This window comes from Camelus dromedarius, chromosome 10 (genome assembly GCF_036321535.1).
Source record: "Camelus dromedarius isolate mCamDro1 chromosome 10, mCamDro1.pat, whole genome shotgun sequence".
Classification (NCBI taxonomy): Eukaryota; Metazoa; Chordata; class Mammalia; order Artiodactyla; family Camelidae; genus Camelus; species Camelus dromedarius.
Genome location: NC_087445.1, coordinates 46,533,660 through 46,556,286, shown reverse-complemented (window position 1 = coordinate 46,556,286; position 22,627 = coordinate 46,533,660). Strand labels below are relative to the sequence as shown.

The following is a 22,627-nucleotide window of genomic DNA, read 5'->3' as shown; positions in this document are numbered from 1 at the left end:
AGGCTCTGATTAACTTTCTGCCCTACGTGCCACCATATCTATGCCCTCCTCCTTCCTGCTATTTCTTTTTCTTTTTACTTTTTCTGTCCTTTCCTATTAATTTCTCCAACTTAGTTATTTTCCCTTTGTGATTACACTTTTTTCTTTAATTGTTTTTCAAATCATCAATGTAATACATAAATATATTTTACCTCTAAAAGATCCAAAACCAGAAATATAGAGAGAAAAAACATAAAGTTTTACTTTCCCATGCCTTCCACTCCTTCTTCCTTTTCCAAGGAAACTACTGTTAATAGACTGGTGTATAGCCTTTGGGTCCCTTCCTTAGGGTATTTACCTACAAACATACATACACACACACACACACACACACACACACAAACAACTGTATTTTTTTTAACAAATGAGATCCTGCTATATTGCTCTGCTAGTTGCTTTTTTCATTTCACACTACGTATCGGAGATCTTTCCATGTTAATATATACAAGCATGTCTCACTCTTTTGAATTTACTACCAGTATTGTTTAACTACCTAGCAATACTTGTTAATAATTTTTCTTGTTGTGTTATGGCAGTTTATGATAACAATCTTGATATTTGTATAGGTGTATGAGTGGTCAAGGAGAGGGAAAGGAGAAATACAGTAAATGGGACAAGCTTATAAACTCTACAGAACAGGGGGAGCTCTCTAGGCATTGTGTGAGAGATAATTCAGTAGAACCACACAACATATATGCAAAACAGTAAAGCAACAGTTCAAGGCAGGATATAAATAAGATTAAAAATGAACTGTAGAAACCCAAGAGAACCAAAATTGTACGTCCCCACAAAAACTTGTACATGAACGTATATAGCAGCATTGTTTACAATAGCCAAAAAGTGGAAACAACCCAAATGTCTATCAACTGATGAACAGACAAACTGCGGTATGTCCATACAATAAAATGATATTCAACCATAAAAAGGAATGAAGTACTGATACATGCTACAACATGGATGAACTTTGAAAACATTAAGTGAAAGAAGCCAGTCACAAAAGGCTACATATTATATGATTCTATGTAAGTGTAAATGGGAGACATATATATATATATATGTCATGTCCAGAATAGACAAATCCATACATAGAAAGTAAATTAGTGGTTGCCAGGGGATGGAGATGGGGGAATTGGGAGTGAATGCTAATGGGTATGGGGTTTCTTTTGGGGGTGATGAAAGTGTTCTAGAATTAAATTACGGTCATGGTTCACAATCCTGTAAACATACTAAAAATCACTGAGTTGTATGCTTTAAAAGGGTGAATTTTATGGCAAGTGAATTGTATCTCAATACAGCTACTAAGTTTAAAAAAAAACTATAGAAATCAAGCACTATAGGAATTCAAGAAGGAAAGATAATGCCAGAGGGTGTGGGGACTGGTGGATAGAATTACTGGAGAAGGCTTCAGGGAGAAGGACTTGCACTAAATCTGAAAGATGAATGTAGGTTCAGGATAGATGTAGGGAACACATATCTAGGCAGGAAGAAGAGCTTAATGAGATACTTGGTCCTGAGACAAGTTGTATGATAGAACAGTTGGTAGGAAGAGTCTGAAGGAGGCAGGAAACAAGGCAGTCAGGCCTTTGATGTCTATCAATGATCTTAAATTTTACCTCATAGCTGACAAGGAATTCCGGAAAGATTTTGAGTAGGGAAAAATGTAATATTACTAGAATTTCAGAAAGATTAATATGATATATTTACAGACTGCAGACATAAAGATCACTTAAAAGATTGCTGCAAGTATGGAGATTCCTCAAAAGACTAGGAATAGACTTACCCCAGATCCTTTCAGTACTTTGATTCACCATAGCAAAGCATGGAAGTGGTACAGAAATCCTCTCTAACACTATTCCAGATCCACTTGCTCTGTCCACACAAAGTCTGCAAAGGATGATCTGATCTGCCTCAGCAACATCTTTTTACATTGGCCACCTCCTTTTTAGCAGGAGGTGGTTGTAAAGGATGGGGAGAGGAAAGGAACACATGCTTTTCTGATGAACCTCCAAATAAAAGTATAAAGTAAGATAAAAGTACAAATTTTCAAATGACAAAACACCAGAGCTTGTGATTGTAAGTACGAAGTATTTACTTCTGCAAAGTATATTTCCTTTCCTGGTCAGTTTGCTTGATTGGTAGCTTGGCCCGTCTGTTTATCTGTCACATACGAGAGTGCACACACACATGCATGCCCACATGAATACTTTTTAGAGGCAATAATAATGACATACAGACTTAGAGTTCACCAACCTCCACTTTGTCTGCCCTCACTTTGCCTATCAAGTAGAGACATTGCAGAGTAGTTCCAATTATAATTCCATTGAATTTCTGTAAAGGAAATACAGAGATTTAGAATGAGAATTTCTCATTGCTTGATATCATTTTACTTAAATGTATGCTTAAGAAGATTGGAATTTGGATAAAATCCAAAATAAGTCTACCTCTAAAATGCTTATGCTAAATTTTAGAATTCATTTCATACATCCTTATCATAAAGTTATATTTTCAAACCTTGGGAAACAAATTCTACTTCTTGGCAACGAAATCTAAGCTGATAACTATAATAAGTCAGAAAATTTATCTGAAACTTGGAAACAGGCAAAAAAGAAATTATTGGGTGATCTTTTAGTGAAGTTCTGGGCTTATACCTTTGATTAGTTTTCTATTGACTGGTCTACTCTATATCTGCATAGGGCAGTGATTAACTTGTAGATTTTTACCCAATATAGATACAAGTATTTTATGTCTGGTGGAAAAGATAACTCCAAAGGTTATGATTAATGCACTTTAGGACTTAAATTAGTTTTGTGTGTAACTGAGAAATCTTAACACTTCTTTATGAAATTGCCTACCAATACATGGCTCCTAAGTTTTCATTTGAACTGGTCTTAACATCTTATTGATTCCTTCATTAATTAATGAGATATCTTTGACATCTCTTCATTTTCTATTTATGAGTCTTTTTTTTTAACCTTTTGAAAATTATACTTTCTCAAACTCCATGAGTATGCTACATAGAAAATCCTTCTTTCTCTCCATCCTTAACCCAATTCAGGAAAGGCCAATAAAGTACATTTATTTTAATTAATTAATTTCTTTCAGGTCTCCTAAGTCACTAAGTGTGCATAAGCCAAGACTAGAAAACTTTACGTGTAGTTTCGTCTTAAGTTATCCCCCTCAAATCAGATGGGATAAAAATCCATAATCTTGACAGGAGTATAAAGTCTAAGTAAAAGAGTGTTTACAATCAAGGGATATTCAGCTGTCAGAAAAAAAAAATTACCTGGACACAACTGTGATCACTTTAGAATAAGAATGCTTCTTCAAGGTCTGCCCTCAGTGAGTTCCAAGTAACCTCATCAAGGATACAATTCATATTTCAATAATCTAGGCAGAGCTGCATAAAGTAACTTTATGAGCCAGGGAGTTAATAGCAGTTAGATGAAAAACAATAGGGAACAAAGTGCTGGGTATTGTGACAAATTGGTCAGTACACGCTTTCTATAAAAGTATCGAACATTTTTTTAAAAAGCAAAATTAAATATTGTGTAGGCCGAACAAAATTCACTTGTGCTGCAATCTTTATACCCCAACCTAAGGGCTGTTTCTTCTGTCACCAGAATCTGTGTGCTCCTAACCAACACTAGCAGTTCTAACAGCACCACTCCCTAGGCACCCAGTCGTACTCTCAGTTACCTGCACCCCCAAAGTAGGCTCAGGGTTCATACTGTTGCTGAGGAGGGACAACCAAGGATGGGATATCCTGAAGTTCTGGATTCTCTCCAACCCCTGCAGGGCCATCAGCCACTCTGAAAGGGCAGCCTGGCCAAATGCACACAAGCAGCACAGCTTGGAATTTGAAATGCTTGTAAGACATTTAACAGCCAGCCAGGGACCTGAGTAATGACTCCTTAGCTGGAACCAGGCACTCACCCAATCTTGTGACACTCTCTGCACACACATCACATTACACAGCAGCCAACTGGAAAGTACGTTTAAGCTGTTTAACTCAGAGGAGTGGAAGAATGGGAGGGAAGGGGGGAAGAAATGGGATGTGGGAGGAAAAAGGGAAGAAATAGAGCAAAAAAAGGATTAGGAGTCAGAAAACTGAGTTTCATTTCAAAATCTGCTACTAATTAAGGACAATATGACTTGGAGCAAGTTATTAACCACTTCACATCTCAAATTTATTCTAAAATGAGGATATGTGTGTGTGTGTGTGTGTATAATTTTTTATAAAAAAACAAAATACACTAATTAGGTCCAAGATGGAGAAAAACCTGGTAAGGAATAAATTTGCCAGAGAGAGGTTTAGGGGTAATTATGTATTACAAACTAAGCACAACATTAGTTTCCATTAGGGGGCTGAGAAGAATAGCTACAAGAGGATTAAATTAAACAATATATGGAAGGGTAGGCACAGAGCTCAGTGGTAGAGTATGGACTTCACATGCACGAGGTCCTGGGTTCAATCCCCAGTACCCCCCTTAAAAATAAATAAATAAGTAGTGTATGAAAATGTCTGCCACAGTACTTGACACAAAGTAGTCAATCAATAAATGGTGGTGTTTTCAAACTTTAATATGCCCTCCAGATTGGTTTTAAAAAATCAAGTCTAATAATACTGTGTTTGAGAGAAAGTGGAACCACTGGAACACTTACATACTGGTGGTGTTAAAAATTGGACAACCACTTTGGAAAACAATCTGGCCTTATAAAGTTGCTGGAGCATCTACCCTATAACCTAGCTAGTCCATCTTATATATACCCTAGAGAAACTCTCATACTATACCATATACAAGGATGAGTGCAGGAGCACTGCTCAGAACAGCAAAACTGGAAACCAACCAAATGGTTATTAATGGTAGAAGGAAGAAGTAACTTGTGGTGTGTTCATACAATGGAAAGTGACACAGGTGTGAAAATGAGCGAGCTAAGTTATACACGTTAACACTGTTAAATCTCAGGAATTTAACATTAAGGGAAAAAAAAACAAATTGCAAAAGAACACATAATCATTCCACTTACATAAGGTCAATGATCATGTAAAACTGTATCATCAGGGATAAATACTTTCAAGGTAAATCTTTATAGAGAAACAAGGGAATAAAAACTACAAAATTCAGGATCGAGGTTAGGGAGAGGGAGGGGGAGGGGAAGGAAAAGGCATACTGAGAGCTTCAGGCTACACTTGTGCTCATGCTGTTACTCTTTACAATTTACACATTTGTTACAATCTTTATTCAATATATGATAATAACAAAAAACTGAAAAATTAAAATGAACAGACTAGTAGGAAATACTCTTCCTACCTGACTCAGGAGAGTAATTTTTTAAGTAACACTTATTAAAAGAGTAAGCCCAATTCAGGTTACTACATTAAAATTTTTTTTAATTTATTTTGAGATAATTTTAAATTTACAGAAGAGTTGCAAAAATAGTACAGAGAATTTTCATATATACCCCACCCACCTTCTTATGTTAATATCTTACATAACCATAGAACAATTAACAAACTAAGAAATTAACCTTTGTATAACCCTATTAACTAAAGTACAGAAAATATTTATTTCTTTTACGAATTCTTTCCACTAATATCTTTGTTGTTGTTGTTGTTGTCCTAGGACCTAATCCAGGATCCCATGCTGCATTCAGTTATTTGTCTCCTTTAGTCTGTGACTGTTTCACATTCGTTCCTTGTTTTTCACAATCTTGACAGTTTTGAAGGGTACTGGCCAGGTCTTTTGTAGAATGTGCCACAACATGGGTTTGTCTGATGTGCCCTTCTCACTGAATCATGTCAGGGGATACCCGCTGTTGTATGTATTCCTGGTGATGTGAGCCTAGAATGCTTGTCTAAGATGGTGTCTGCCAGAACGCTTCCCCATAAACTTATAATTTTTCCCTTTGAAATTACTAAAAATTTGAGGGGAGGACCATCACATTTTAAAAAGAAGGTTGAAAAACAGTCGAGTCATAAAGGAGTCATTAAAGAGAAGTCAAAAAATAACACCAGCCTCTAAAAGACATGGTTATATGAACTAAAGCTCCTCATTTAGACATGAGAATCTAAAGGTAGCAGAAGAGGTCCCACCTTGAGGTGATAACCTCCAAGCGGCTTAGACCTTAAACTGAATCGCACAACATGGAAATGAGGATGACCTTACAGAAACTTGGGGTTGAGGGTAGAATACTGATCCACTGATCAGTATTAGCCTATAGAGCTCGAATTGGCACTACATTGCAAACCAGTCAAGCCACAGCTGTGATTCTGTGCTGCCAGCATTCTGCACCCTCCACAGCACACCTGCTACATACAAAAACCTGGTGAGTTTACTAGGTATGAAGTTTTAGAGAAAGTCTAAGTTTATTTTGAGCTCGTTTTGAAAACAACATAAACTAAAACACAAAGCAGTCTAGCGACGGCGTATTTGTGATGCCAGCATAGCCAATGACTCTCAGTACTAGACTATCCTAGGCCGCATGCACACAAGTCATTATTGGCTCTCAGTGAATAAATCTGTCTTCCAGGGACTGGAGCTCTTTACCAAAGAAGGAATAAACCCCTGGTCAACTTGAATGTTTTTGAGAACCTGACGAAAGGACTCTCACATAGAAGTAGATGTGCCCATAAACCTCTGACTAAAATAAGAGCTACATTTCCCCAAAACTTGTGTAAAATCATGGAAGCTTCCAGTCTATTCCATTAAGGGTTTCTGAGTTAGCTATTCTATCCAATGCACAAATTCCCAGAATTATTCTAGAAATCAACATTCTCCCATTCCAATTCTCACCATATGAATCTCAAAAAGGTAATAAAAGTTTTCCTTTTTAATGCAACAGAAGCACATATACTACAAAAAAAAAAAAAAAAGCAAGTCTTACCCAGAAATGCTTTTAAAAGGCACAGCCTGAAACCTGCCAGCACCCCATACTACGTCTCTCTTCTCAGTTCCAATCCATGCATTATCCCCTCCTTATTTCAATCACAAATTCTTTCTGACAGGAAAACACTCTAGGAAAACAAAGATTTCCTAAATTTAGTAACTTTAAAACTCTGGGAGACATAGGAAGACATGAAACGTTTGCTAGTCTATCATGCCATTGAGATGACTAGATCTCCGTCAGTTTCCTACGTCTAACTGATTCCGGGCTTCTGGGAACTTGCTCAAATCCTTTTTTGTGGATTTTTCTTCCTTCTGTTTCCTCTAGATAGCAAAAATGAAAAGAGTCTCAAAACCCGCCTTTTCAACCTGCTTCTTCCAAAACTGGTTCATGGACCCCTCACAATCTTTCAATTAACTTGGATTTGGTTTCAGGTGGTTTAAAGCAAAAAGCCAAAGATGAATGCAAAACAAATTTCAAACACAAAATGGAGTAGAAAAGAACCTGCAAAACTGCAGTTTCTTAGCTAGTTTTTATTTTCAGACTCACGATCTTCCTCAGGAGTTATCTGCTCAGTCTATAAGGCAGGCTTTGTAAAGCAACTGTGTGCTACAAAACCCCTTCTTTTCTGCCTAGAACTTTAAACTGGGTCTGAACAAATATTGGGGTCCATGAAATATCCTTCTGGTGCTTGGTCACTTTGCAGTCTCATAGAGAAAACTCCTTATTAGGTAGCATAATGCTAATGCTTTGGGATGGTTTATTTTTCTCTTTTTTTTAGTCTATAAAAATGAGTCAATGTTTACTAAGCTAGTCTTAACTGTTCTGCACATATAGGTAGTTAACAGATGTCTGTTGAATGGAATCTTGGAAACAAGTGCTACGTTCTTTTATTAAATAAATATTATTTGTTTTAAAACTGGGGGCAAGAGAGAGAGAGGAGAAGGAGCACCGACTAGTGGGGAGTTCAAAAACCCCTGTTCTATTCTCAGCTGGATTCTCAAGTTATTTTTACCTAAAGCAAATGACTCTTTCCTTAAGTTTTCCAGCTTTTCTTATCTGCAATAAAGGGCAATACCTGCCACTTCCCTTTCTCACTCAAGAAAAAAAAAAAACCAATGTAAAGCAAGGGTTTTTCAAATGGTGTTATGCAGAGAAAGGAGGTTTCAGAACCCTATTCTGAATTGGATTAGGGGTAGAGGGAAGCAGAGGAGAAGGGTACTTCCTCTCCCTTAACTTGAGTAACTCTAATTTTACTAGGGCTTTTCCTATATTTTAAAGTGGAAAAGTAGTTTCTCTTGCTAAAAACAAAGTTGGAAGATCAGCTGGTACTTCTGGGGTAAGTACTTATTTGAGTAAGTTAAAATGTACATTTTTAGAGGGAACTTGGCTTCCAGCTAGGCCAGGTGCAGTTCAAAGTCTTTAGACAGTCTCTCTCAAGGTACCTAAGATTGGCATCTATGCGGCCTTGGCACAAATTCCCAACAAAAGCTGGGACTACTGGGAACCGCTTGAAGGTATTTCACTTTCACACCTCCATCTTTCCTATTCCCCAGGTCAGGCCCCACAGTTCATTAAGACACTTTGTCTTCTCCTCCCTTGTTTTCATGACAATTCATTCTCTTGTTTTTTCTGCTTTGCAGTTGATGTAGTAGAGTTAGACTGACCTAACTCTAAACCCGGAGCCAACACTATCAAACTTATGACCTTGGGCCAATGATATAATCACTCTTAACTTTAGTCTCCTTATCTCTCACATGAGATAATCACTTCACCTTGGTTGCAAAGATTATGTAAAATAAAGTATATCAAGCATTTTTTTTTTACAGTGCCTTGCATATAACAGGTGCTCTTCCCCCAAAGCACTGTTCTTATCCCTGTTTCCTGTGCTTACTTTCCCTGAGTTATGATACCATATCCTCTCATTGCATCTCTAGCCTTGGCTCCTAAAACCATCTCTAGTCCCAAATTCATACGATTAGACATTTCCTAACTAGATAACTATGTCTCACAATGGCATTTCTTACCTTCCACGATTTTAAGCATACCTGCTCCTCCCCCTTAGTATTCTGTAACTTGTCCATAAAATCTAAGAGTTACCTTCTGTTCCTCTTCTTCCTGTAGACTCTATATATTCCATCTGAGGGTCTCTTGAAGCTATTACCTCCTTTCTAATCTCACTAATATCATCTCAGATTATACTTTCCTCCCCAATTCAATATACCCTGTTATTTGCTTCCAACTTTTATAAACTATCCACTGTTGCCCTGCAGCAGAACACTGATAATGTCTTCTTACTGATCAGCTCAAAAACCTTCAATGCTTCCCATGGGTTACTGAATGAAGTTCAGAAAGCCACACATTCAAGATGCTCTAATTTGAATTCAAACTGTTCTTTCATTTTTCTCTTCCACTATTTACTTTTACTCAAACTGGCCTATGTACTTTTCCCTCTATATGGCCCATGCTGTCCTGCACCTGTGCCACTGCTCACACAGTTCCCTCCAAGGGTAATGCTCTGCTCTTTACCAGCCAAAGTCCTTCAAACGTTATTTTACAAAGGCCAACTCAAATCCCATGAACTTTCCAATGAAGTTTCTCTGGTCTCTTAATCCAGAAATAATCTTTCGCTCCCTCCAAACTCCTATACTACTTGGTTGATGCTGTTCTCCTAAAACTATTTTTTATTCTCATTTTTCTTGTGTTATAATTATTTTTTTGAATTTTATCTCCCCTGTCAGGTTGGTAAGTTTGAAAATGTCTAATTAATTTATGTGTCTTCTAAAGCCCTAGCACAGGGCCTGGCTTCCAAGTAGATGATTGGTAAATAAATTTTTAAAATTTTGAACTTGAAAAAAGAATGAAGACCAAGAGTAGGTAAGTTCATTAAGAATATCAGACTAAGGAAAATCTTTCTGAAAAGTACATGTTACAAGATGTCACCTGCTGGGGGAGGGTATAGCTCAAGTGGTAGAGTACGTGCTTAGCATACACAAGGTTCTGGGTTCAATCCCCAGTACCTCCTATAAAAATAAATAAACCTAATTACCTTCCTTCCCCACCAAAAAAACCCCCAAAAAACTAAAAAAAAAAAAAAAAAAAAGAAAACTAAAAAAAGATGTCACCTACTGACAACTTCATCAAGACAAACGTTATAAAGAACGCAAACACTATCTGGTGATGTTTAAAATCAGTTCTGGGATCTGTACCTTCCTCAATTAAAACCAATCCAAAGACACATTCCCCTTAGCTTCCCTACTTCATTAGATACAAACATGGCAGTCATAAAGCGGGGAGTGTCCGTGAATAACATAATCCAAAACCCTAAACTGTGAGGGATTTCTGGGCCCCACATGTCACTTCTCTGCTGGTGGTCTATATTCCACTACTCTACTTCACAGTAGAAGGCAGAACATTTTTAATGCTACCAGGTCAACAAGCTGTGGGAGTTTAAGTCACTCCAGTATGAGGTTCCCTGTCCCCAGGGAACTCTGGCTTTGAAACTAAACTGGGAACATCCCTGGGTCACAGTGCCACCTAGAGATGTCAAGAGGTTTTCTCACATCATATGGGGTTTCACTGGGTCTAAGGAGAGTCACAAAGGGATCAAGTTGAACTAAATTAAACTAAGCCCAAGTGAGAAGAATCACATTGCCTTCCCCTCCCACCAGGAATGTCCAGGCTGGGAGCCATCCTGGATCTTGCATGGCCTCTCAGGGTCACTATGATTACAGAATTTCATAACTGGAAAAGCACTGGGAGATACCTGGTCCATTCTCCCACCCGCAGCCGTCATTTCCTGTGTTTAGCAACCAGGAATACTTCCAGTGAAGATGAAATCATTCTTTTCTCAGGACAGCCTCTACATTTTCAGACAACTCAATTTATAAACTCCCTTATTCATTAAATTTCTCCTGACTCCTATAAGGCCTGGAGGCAAGCAAGCACCAACAACAGGGCCTGCCTAAGTTCTATCTTTATCTTTCCCCAGCTGGAGAGCACTGAGATGAATAAGAACAAGCACCCAGCTCTTGAGTGTGCTACTTTATGTATTAGTCTCCTTCCATCATCACTTTCCATCATGTGGTAATACGGTCAACTGTACTAGGTGCTGGGCCCGGGGGTCCTGAGCCCTAAAATATGGCTGATTCACCTACTATATGAGCAGCAACCAATAAAGTGAATTATGAGCACCTCACTTGTTTCTCAGCACAGATCTAGGACATCTTAGCTTTGCTGCTTGTCCTAACACTCAACTGTAATCTTATCCAACCTCAAAGCCTTTAGGGATTTCAGTTCTCTATTTTATCTCTCAGAGATTTCCAATAACCTTACTGACATTCACTCTACATACTTCAAGTCCAACAAATCCAAATCACATGCTAGCTTAGTTGGTTGGGCCTCCCAGACAAATGCTGTCTGAAGCAAGAGTTCTGCTCATTGCAGTTCTGACAACAGACTGAGCAGGTGGGCAAAATTATTTATTCTTACAGACTTCCTCAGTGAGTCCAATCTAACAGAAGATCCTGACACTCCCTGAATTTCAGTAACTACTGATGGACTTCCTCTGACTTATGCTTAGTGGTCAGCTATGTGGCTGACCTCAAGAAGTTTGTGGTGCTTGATAGGCAAGCTATAGGACCCAAAATGGTGTATATATAGTAGAATCTGGGAACAAGATTTTAAATTCACCCACACTCTTGAAAGAAAGTTAACAAGACTTCAACATTAATGAATGCTTAACCATCTATGGAAATATTCCCTGAAGTAATCTGCTTAGGAGATGACTTACAAATGTGATAAGATTAAAGTACAGCCTAAATAAATCTCAGCATGGGGCTTAGGGTTCCTCGCCAGAAAGGGAGGCATGAAGTTAAAATAGGACTAATCTAAGAGAAGCTCTACTTATTAAAACTAACATGCTGGTCATGACAGAGTGAAGGAAAGTCAGTTTTTAGAACAGAAAATTCTGAAACATTTATCACTGCTTAAACCACTGCCTGGGGAAAAGTTTCTCTGATTATAATGCCTATCAGAGTTACTTGGAAAAAAATATCACTAGAAGACAACAGTTTATCAGACTATCAGAATACCATATCTTAATGCAAATACCACACAAAAACATCTAGTTCTCTTTGTTCTAATTCTGGGATCTCTAATTTGGCCTCCTGGGTAGAGCTGGCCACTAGAAGGCAATGCCCTGGAAATTATTAGATTTTCCATGGTAAAACTTCTAAAGTAGCTATTTTGTTGATAAATTATTATTTCCAGAAAGAAAAGAGTGCACTGATCCCTTGGGACCTGGTCACTCCTAGGACAAACTGTAAATTGAATTTCTAAATTTGTATACCTCGGATTGGTAAGGACCACATCAGGATACAGATTTGAGAGGCTCCTCTTTAGCAGTCTGCTGTCTCAGCCTCACTCCCGCATTGCTTCACAACAATGTGGTATTTTGTAAAACTTAATGACTGTAGACTCATGAACTCTAAGATTTTCTTAACTCAACCCTGTTAAGACTACTTTGAGTCTCAGTCTTCTCATATGTACATAAGCAGGTTGGACAAGATAATTTCTACTGCCCCTTCCAGTCTTAGAATTATTCCATGACTCTAAAAAATTATTAGAAATAAAAAGATTTCAGTAAGATGCCTAGTTACAAAATAAATTTACAACTAAAAAGCCTTTATAGATACTTACAATAAAAAGAAAAAAAAATGGGAAAAGTATCATTTAAATAGCAACAAATTTTCAAACAATGAGGCATACATCTAACAATAAATATATAGATCTATATGGTAAGTCACTAAATTTTACTGAGGGCCACAGAAGACCTGAACAGAGAAGTATCATGTTTCTGAATAGTGAGAGGCAACATTGCAAAGGTATAAACTATCCCCCAGATTAATCCACAAATTTAATGTAATCAAAACCAATGGAAAAAAAATTTTAACTTGAATAAGTAATTTAAAAATGTATCTGTAAAGAGAGCACTCATTCACTATCTTTTCCAGTTGGAGTTTCCTAGAGGAGGTAGAATTTCATGAGTTCTTTGAATAAAAGGAAACACTTGTGTACTTTTTGAAGGCAAAGAAACAATTTACATTGCTTTAATATATCATCAAGCCTAGCATACACATGTAGTACTGTAAACCTGGCATTGTCAGATTTAATTATTTGTGTAAAGTCACCTTTCACGGGCACACTATAGAGTGATTTTGCTGAAGCATAAATCTGAATTGGGTGCTCTGTGAAACAGTTAGTGTGCAGTAGAAACTAAGACAGTGGGTGCACCTAGCTGATTGCCTAGAATTTGTACCTCAAAGACGTTTTTCTTTCTTTTTTTTTTTTTGTCTACTTGCTCTCTCATACATAGTAATTTTCATTTTAGACCCATAGGTTCTTTATCTATGCAATTATATTTTATTTTAAATTATTTTATTTTTATTTAATTATATTTTATTCCATGAGAAGAATTATATACTACAAGACATTCACAAATTTAGTGACAGCTGACAGTCACAGTCTTACTCATTAATGGAGTCCCCCCACCACACACACATACAATGGTTGGTTATAAGGCTCTGAAGAAGCAGAGGAAGAGCATGACAAGGTCAAAGTGGGAACAGAAGTGGCTAGGGATGAATGGTCAAGGATCAAAAAGAAAATACAGATTGGGGGAGATGAAAGGAGAGTGAACAAGCATGCTGAAGTTTAAATGAAGTGAATAAGTTTATAAAGAGGTTCTTAAATTCATTAAACAAACATGTCAAGTATTACACTAGGGCTAGGGAATGCAGAAAAGGATCAGACACCATCCCTATCACTGCCTTAAAGAAATTAACTGTCCATTAGGGGAGACAGAAGAAAAAAAACTGCTATCCAGTGTGGTGGGTAGTACGACTAAGGCAAGGACAGGGTGTCATAGAGGCGCAAAAGCTGAGCATTTAAGCCAGATTACAGGGATCTGGTAACACTTCTTGGAGCAGATTCTGAGCTGAGTCTTCAAACACAAAGATAAGTTAGTTAGCTTAGTGAACATGGTAGACAGGGTTTTCTGGGCAGGAGAGAGGAACAACTTATGAAAGGGCATGCAGTAGAGTACATTATTGCAGAATACCACTGAATACTTTAAAAGGTATGTTAACATAATCAGACTTGTGATTCAGAAAAATACAGCATCAGTGTGGAGTCTAGCTTGAATGATGTTCAGGAAATGAGCTAAGATGTTGCTATTCATAATCCAGAGGAAAAATATTGAATAGATGAGTTAAGGCACTGGCAATGGGGACTGGGAGAAGAGGTTACATTTGACAGTTATATAAGAGCTAAAAATCAACACAGTGGAACTTATCCTGGTAAATTTACTAAACTTACCAGACTTCAGTTTTTAGACTCAGAAACTTCGCTTTGGCTGCTCATTGAGACTGAACACATAATTCAAATTAACTTTAATAAGGTTTTAGAGGCTGATGTAAAACCAGAATGGGAGATGATTATTTGCAACAAAATAAATAACTGTCATGGTGACTATTTGCTTTGGCACATCCAGACATTTTCCCCTTGTGAAAAGATATACATGAAGAACCAGTCATAATCAGAGGGATGCTTGATCTACATGTTATTAGAGGCAAGGAATAAACTGTGTGTTTTAAATGTTTAATAGCATCAGGCCACAATGCAGAGATAGGAATGACTGAGTTTGTGGGCTACAATCTCCCCCTTGGTTAGTACTTGGATAGGCACAACATACATCAAATCATCATGTTGTACACCTTAAACTTACACAGTGTTAAATGTCAGTTATATCTCAATAAGCGAGGGACAAAAAAAAAAAAGAGCCATTCATGTACATGCTATAGTGAAATACAGAAATGAATAAGACTGTGAGTAGGGGAGAGAATTAGATATAACAGTATAAAAAGATACAATGCAAAAATGGTACATGTCTTAAGGGGACTTGGGGGATGGTTTGTTTATTAAACAAAGTGCCAAAATGGTTCTGAGAAGGGAGAGTTACTCAAGGTAGAGAAGTCAAGAAGAGCTTAATGGGAAAAGTGGCATTTGAGCTGTGTCTTACAGTAGCAGTGAAAGTCTCAGTAAAAAATAGATTCAAATCATTTTTTCACTTGATGCTCAAATAACCTTTTCAATCAAAGATGTCATATTAATTAAAGATTTGTCATTACTTACTAATAACTGTATCTAGTTATGAAAAACTTTATAGATGTAATTTGATACCTATTTTTAAAAATGGTAAGACACAAAAGGAAAAGCTAAGCAGAAAAATAAGTAAGGTGTCAAAGCTTAGTAATTGTGCATAGACCTCTGCGGCCCCAGGGTTTTATCGTTACTCAACATTTCCTTGTTTGGATCTTTCAGAGGCAAAGCAGTTTTCTTAGTAGTTGACTCTCTCAAAGGGATGACCAAGAAATTAAAAAAAAAAAAAGAAACCAAAATTTCCTTAAAAGGTATATTTGGTTTTATCAACCCATGGATTTTAGAATTTTGTAATCATACAATTCATTAAACTTCATTTTATTGCTTTGAACCTTCTGGATCTTATATTTTAGTAGGAAAAGATTTAGTTCACTATAGCAGTAACTAAGGGAGTAAAAATCCCTTAACTGTTTTACTTTTCTCCCTGATCTGTTCCATCTCTCTTCACTTCACACTCTCACAAACCCTCTTCATTCTTTATACAGAACATTAAGTAATGCTCTTTGCATCTGATCATCTGAACTGGATCAATCAGCAGGTTTGTTTTTTTTTTTTTAACTCCTTTATGTCTCTGAACCACGAATAAACCCCAGATCACAAACCTTTTGATGACTTTGTTTCTCCTTAGCACAAAAACTATAAGAAGAAATAACAGAGAATCTCATCATTTGCATTTGTTTAGGTTTCATAGTTTATAAATCATCTCACTAAATCTGAGCTATAAGGAAAGATAATTACCTATTTACAGTTGAGAAAACATACATTAACAAACTGAAGAATAAAAACCATTTAATCATCTCAATCGTTACAAAAAAGCTTTTGACAAAATTTAACATCCATTTGTGATTAAAAACTCTTCAGAAAGTGGGTATAGAGGGAACACACCTGAACATAATAAAAGCCATATATGACAAACTCACAGCTAACATCATACTTGATGGTGAAAAACTGGAAGAATTTCCTCTAAGATCAGGAACAAGACAAGGATGCCCTCTCTTGCCACTTCTATTCAACATAGTTTTGGAAGTCCTAGTCACAGCAGTCAGAGAAGAAATAAAAGGAATCCAAACTGGAAAGGAAGTAGTAAGAATGTCACTGTTTGTTGATGATGTGATGCTATACACAGAAAATCCTAAAGAAGCTACCAGAAAACTACTAGAGCTCATCAATGAATTCGCTCAAGTTGCAGGATACAAAATTAATACACAGAAATCTGTTGCATCTCTATACACTAACAATGAAGTATCAGAAAGAGAAATTAAGGAAGTAATCTTATTTACTTAAAATGGATTAAAGACCTAAATGTAAGACTGGATTCCATAAAACTCTTAGAGGAAAACATAGGCAGAACATCCTTTGACATAAATCACAGCAATATTTTTTTGGATCTGTCTCCTAGAGTAATGGAAATAAAAACAAAAGTAAACAAATGGGACCTAATTAAACTTAAAAGCTTTTGCACAGCAAAGGAAACCACAAACAAAATGAAAAGACAACCTACAGAATGGGAGAAAGTATTTGCAAATGAGACTGACAAGGGATTAATTTCCAAAATACACAAGCAGCTCACACAGCTCAATAGCAAAGAAACAAACAACACAATAAAAAAAATGGGCAGAAGACCTAAATAGACATTTTTCCAAAAGACATACAGATGGCCAACAGACACATGAAAAGATGCTACACATCACTAATTATTTGAGAAATGCCAATCAAAACTACAATGAGGTATCACATCACACCAGTCAGGAAGACCATCATCCAAAGTCTACAAATAATAAATGCTGGAGAGAGTCTGGAGTAAAAGGAACCCTCCTACGCTGTTGATGGGAATCCAGATTGGTGCAGCCAACTATGGAAGACAGTGTAGACGTTCCTTAAAAAACTAAAAATAGAGTTACTGTATGATCCAGCAATCCCACTCCTGGGCATATATCCAGAGAAAACTCTAATTTGAAGATACATGCACCCCACTGTTCATAACAGCACTTTTTACAATAGCCAGGACATGGAAGCAACCTAAATATCCATCAATAGATGAATGGATAAAGAAAATGTGGTGTACACACACACACACACACACACACACACAATAGAATACTACTCTACTATAAAAAGGAATGAAATAATGCCATTGGCAGCAACATGGGTGGACCTGGAGATTATCATACTAAATAAGTGAAGTCAGTCAGTCAGAAAGAAACAAATATATGACATCACTTATATGTGGATTCTAAAAAAAATGACACAAACAAATTTATTTACAAAACAGAAAGAGACTCACAGAAAACAAACTTATGGTTACTGGGTGGGAAGGGGGAGGGAGGGATAAAATGGGAGTTTGTGATTGGCAGATACAAACTATTATGTACAGAATAAACAACAAGGTCCTACTGTATAGCACAGGGAACTATATATGGCTTACAGTAACTTGTAATGAAAAAGAATATGTGTGTGTGTGTGTGTGTGTATGTATGTATGTATGAATCACTGGGCTATACACCAGAAAGTAATACAACATTGCAAATCAACTATACATCAATAAAAAAATGGGAAGAAAGAAAAAGAAAAAAGTGAGCAGGAGTATGAGGGTGACAGAAGGTGGTAGGGTGATCAAGGTAGGGCTTATAGAAAAGGTGAGACTGAGCAAAAACGTGGAGAAGGAAGTTGGCCAAAGGGCTATCTGGAGGAAGAGTGCTTCAATCAGAAGGAATAATGACAACACAGACTGTTTAATGAACAGCAAGAAGGCAGAGTAGCTGGAGCAGCAAGATGAGGGGTAGAGCGGCAGCAGAGAGGTCAGGAAGGGTGGTGGCAGACCATGTAGGGTCTAAAAGGCCCTTGGCTTTCACTCTGAGTGAAAACGAGAGCCACCGTAATCTATCCAGGAACATGCCTATATTTTGCCATTTATTCAGGCCATCTTTTTGTCCATCAATAAAGTTTTAAAGGTTTCTTCATACATATTTTGTGCATTTCTTTGTCATGTTTATTCTTAGTTAAGATTTTGTTCCTAATGTGAATGGAATCTTTCTTCTATTATATTTCTAATGGGTAATTGCCATTAATTAGGACAACCACTGATTTTTGTATGTTGATTAAGTATCTAGAGTTCCCATAATTTTCATGAGAAGGTTCTAAACTTCATCCCCAGCTTGGGTAGTTTTTGGTATCTGAATCTGCCCTATACCCTTATCAGCTCCCTCCCCATACATTGGTGTTTCTTAAGACACTCGTAAAATGTACCATAGTCTCAGAGTATCTTTCTAGGTTTTCTGTCCAAAATTTGCTCCAATATACTCATTAGGAGGCTAGTATTCTTCAAAAACCAAAAAAGAAAATAACAACTATTGGCAAAGATGTGGAGAAATTAGAATCCTTGTGCACTATTTGTGGGAATGCAAAACAGTGCAACTTCTACAGAAAACAGTATGGTGATTATGCAAAAAATTAAAAATAGAATTACCATACAATCCAGAAATTTGACTTCTGATTATATACCCAAAAGAACTGAAAGCAGGGACCTAAAGAGATATTTGTATACCCATGTTCATGGCAGCATTATTCACAATAGCCAAGGAGAAGAATCAACCCAAATGTCCCATCGACAAATGGCCAAACAAAATGTGGTATATACATATATATATACACACACACACAATGAGATATTATTCAGCCTCAAAAAAGAAGGAAATTGACATGCTACAATTTAGATGAACCTTAGGAACGTTATGTTAAGTGAAATAAGCCAGTCATAGAAAGAAATAGTGTATGATTCCACTTATATGAAGCACCTAGAGTTGTCAGATTCATAGAGACAGAAAGAAGAATGGTGGTTACCATTGTAGGGGCTGGGGTTGGGGGGACAGGGGAATTATTGTTTAATGGGTACAGAGTTTCAGTTTCAAAGTTGAAAAGAGTTCTCAAACTGGTTGGTGGTGATGGTTGCCTAACAATATGAATATACTTAATGCCAATGAACTGAACTGTACACTTAAAAAGTAATGTTGTATGTATTTTACAATTAAAGAAATTTTTAAAAATTCTGTTGTCTGTTTCCTGTTGCCAGTCTTTTAATTCTGTGAGGCCCAGTTTGGTCCTCTGCCTAGTGCTTTGAGCTCAACTTTCCTGACTAAACTTTGTTTGGGCCTGGAACTCCTTAAGCCCCACCAACATTTACCCAGATTAAGGTTCCCTTTTTCTTGGAGCTCTCTTGTCAGTCCACTTTATATATATATAAAGTGTATATATATATATATATATATACACACACATACACAATCCTGCTCCTAAGACCCCCAGTTTGGGCCAATGCTCACTTCTGAAGAAAGATCTGAGAAGTAAAGCACACAATTCTAGAAAACAGACTGTCTGAACTTAAGGCTGTTAAATATATATCAAAAGCTTGAGAAACAGTATTTATGGAGAATTGTCTGAAGGATATACAGTTTACCCACTTCTTGGGATCAGTTTTTTGTTTGCTTGTTTTTTGTTTTCTAAGCCAAATTTCAACAGATGAACTCTACAAACTTTATGAACCTTCTAAAATTGTCCATAGACAACCTGTGCATTTTTTCTGGGGAGAGGTCCTGAACTTTTAAAAGATTCTTAATATGTTTTGTTATTGAAAAAGAGTTAAGAACCTTTCTCTGTGTACTCTAAAATTTGTTCTTCCTTAAATTGGATTATGAACAAAGCCAAGAAGGGTGAAATTCCCTATGGAAGAATTAGAGTCAAATCAAATACTGGTACTAAAGGTCCTTCCTTCATAAATTCAAGCATGGGATTTGGATAGCCACCAATGCAGACACTTATGGCAATATTTGGATAAATATATATAAAATCTTGCATGTACATGGAGTATACATAAGCTTAAAAAAAGCAACTTCAAAAGGTTTCATGGAAATTTTTAACAACTCATTCTTCTCAATCTTGGGATAATTCTTTTATGTAACCCTCATATGCCTTTATTTAGCTAAAATCCATCCTCCATCTTCAAAGCTCAGCTTTTAAAATTAAAACAACAAATGCAGTCCAAGAGGAACTGATTTTGTTTTACTAAACCAAAAACAACTTCCTTTCCTCCTCAAACACATACACTCTTTGGAAGCCCCATAGCTCTTTTATTGTTTTTCAAATTCTTTAAAAGCATAGTTCACAAAAAAAACTATGACAGAAGGTTTTCCCTCTGTTGGAGAGAACCCTCCCATACAACAATCAACAGTCATTTGGTTGGAATTACATGGAGAGTCTAGTCAGACCTTGGTAGAAAGCCCAAACTTTCTCCAAAATAACCATAGCAGAAACTGATATTGATATGACAAACTGTCACAGTAAGGATGCAAAGTATACAGTCTGGGATTGAAGACATTCATTATTAAGCTAGATCTCTATAGGAAGAGAAATAAGTTCAATAAGACCCTTTTGATCATCTTATTTAACCACACATGGAAAAAGGAAGGAGGCTGTCAGGAGGAGTATTCAAATCATGATTCATCTTATTATAATGTCAATAATCCCAATTAATTCAATCAGCCCAGTCAAAGTCTTCGTTGGACTATTCCTATGTCCCCTTTAAAATTCACAGATGAAAAACACTCTCCCACCGTTAGCTTTTGCTGAAGACACTTTGACCATAGTTGTTATCATAGCAGACCTTTGGCTTTCTGTCTTAAATACCTTCAAAATTGAAGCACTCACCTGTCTGCTTCAAGTCTTTAGGTAGAACATCCCTCTCATTACCTTCTAAAAAGAAAACTGAAACACTGTTCTCAAATGTGAATTAATAAATGGTTATAACCAAAGACTTTCTATAGTAATTTCAAGTTCAACTTTACAATTTTTTTTCCTCCCACCTTTGCAGCAAAAATAGTCTCAAGCCAGGTCAGAGAGAAGTCAAGTCTGAGTCCTGCACTAAGAAGTTTCTTGGAAATGCAAAATTGTAAGAAGTTTCTTGGTAGGCTTCAGTTCAATCCTGAGTGCTCAAGAGAGCACAAGCGGTCATTTTCCGGGCTTTGTGCGTAGAATATGGTACAGTGTAGTACTAAACAAATACATTGTTGGTTGTTGAACTTTGGGTATCTCAGCAGATATGAGCTGAGCACTTACCTGAAATTAAAGGTTTTATGTATTTCATCTCAGAGAAACACCACCTAAGAATAAAACAAAAACTCCCTGTCAGTTAGCCCATTAGGCCCTGATGATATAATACCTACACTTTATAAAAATGTGCGGTGTGCCGGACACTTTACTACAAACTTTATAATCTCACTAATTTTAATTTTCATTAAATTAAATTTATCTGATTTTCATTAAAATCTGGGCTTAAAATGATGGTATTATTCTTTTTTACAGACGAAAAATCTGAGGCTTAAGAAGGTTAAGTGACTTGTTCAGGGTCATACAACCAGAGAGTGGTGGAGTCAGTGATAAGAGATTTGAATCCCTGCTTGCCTGACTCCTCTGGACCATGATTCTAAATACCATCTCTCTCCTAGACTTGGCCACAGATGAAGATATGATAGTCAAATGGGTATCAAGGGCAGTAACTGAGAACTGTGGTCAAATACCATGGTTCAGAAGGAGTATAATTTAAAGATTTAAATGTCCAGATGCTCCTCTTTGGCAGATCTGGCACTGAGCTCAGGATGAAATCCACTCTTCTACTGTGTCCCTACATTTCAGCATCCCTTCCTTCTTCACTTTTGACCCAGAATTTCTTAAAGCAATCTTTACCCAAAGTATGATCCATGAATCAATTGTTTCAAAGACATGAAAAGAACTTGTGGAAACTACAGACACTTGCCCCCCACCCTGGATGTAATGGATCAGACTCTCTGGGAGGGGTGGCAACAAGATACCCAGGAGGTTCCTTTGCCAATCGAATTTTAGACTACTCATAGCTTTAGAGCAAAAGAGCTAGAGTAATCAAAAAGTAAATGCAAAGGTAACTTTCAAGTCAGACAGGTGTTAAGAACAGAGATCTTGTGAGAAGACATAGGGTAATAACATTGTTTTGGAACTGGAAACAATCTTGGAAATTATCTATTTTCAATGTTTTTCTATCAGTGTTCTATGAAGACTTAGGAGTTCTAAAATGGGATATAAGAAAAAGAAACTGGCAGTCAGAACCTAAAGTCTTAAAAAAGCAACTACAGAAGCCCCACTGGTATGTATTTTGTATCTGAAAAAAAATGGTTTTTTTTGATTTAAAATAACAAAACCTTGGCTACACAAAGGGAGCTCTGAAAAAGTCTCGAGGCCCAATGTGGAGCCCAGACATATTGAATCAAATTTATGTGAGTTGGTTCTAGGCCTCAGCATTTTTTGGTAACAGGTGATTCCAATGTGTAGCCAAAGCCAGGAACCACTGCAACAATCTGATCTATCCTTCTTCATTTGAGATAAAAGGAGACTAAGACCTAAAGAATTTAAAGGAGATCAGGACTAGCACCAGTATCTCTTGACTACTAGCTCACTATGC

The 22,627-nt window shown here is 36.9% G+C and overlaps 1 protein-coding gene across 4 annotated transcripts in view; it reads right to left on the bottom strand.

The window, feature by feature from the left end:
• Nucleotides 1-22,627, bottom strand: part of LOC105102304 (phospholipid-transporting ATPase FetA) — a 62,305-nt gene that overhangs the window by 32,974 nt on the left and 6,704 nt on the right. For all 4 annotated transcript variants that reach the window (XM_064490303.1, XM_010995614.3, XM_010995611.3 and 1 more), the window contains exons 2-3: nt 21,253-21,296; nt 2,290-2,367 (exon numbers count right to left, since the gene is read on the bottom strand). In XM_064490303.1, coding sequence (XP_064346373.1) covers nt 2,290-2,367; nt 21,253-21,296 — 122 coding nt within the window. The remainder of the gene's footprint in view (nt 1-2,289; nt 2,368-21,252; nt 21,297-22,627) is intronic.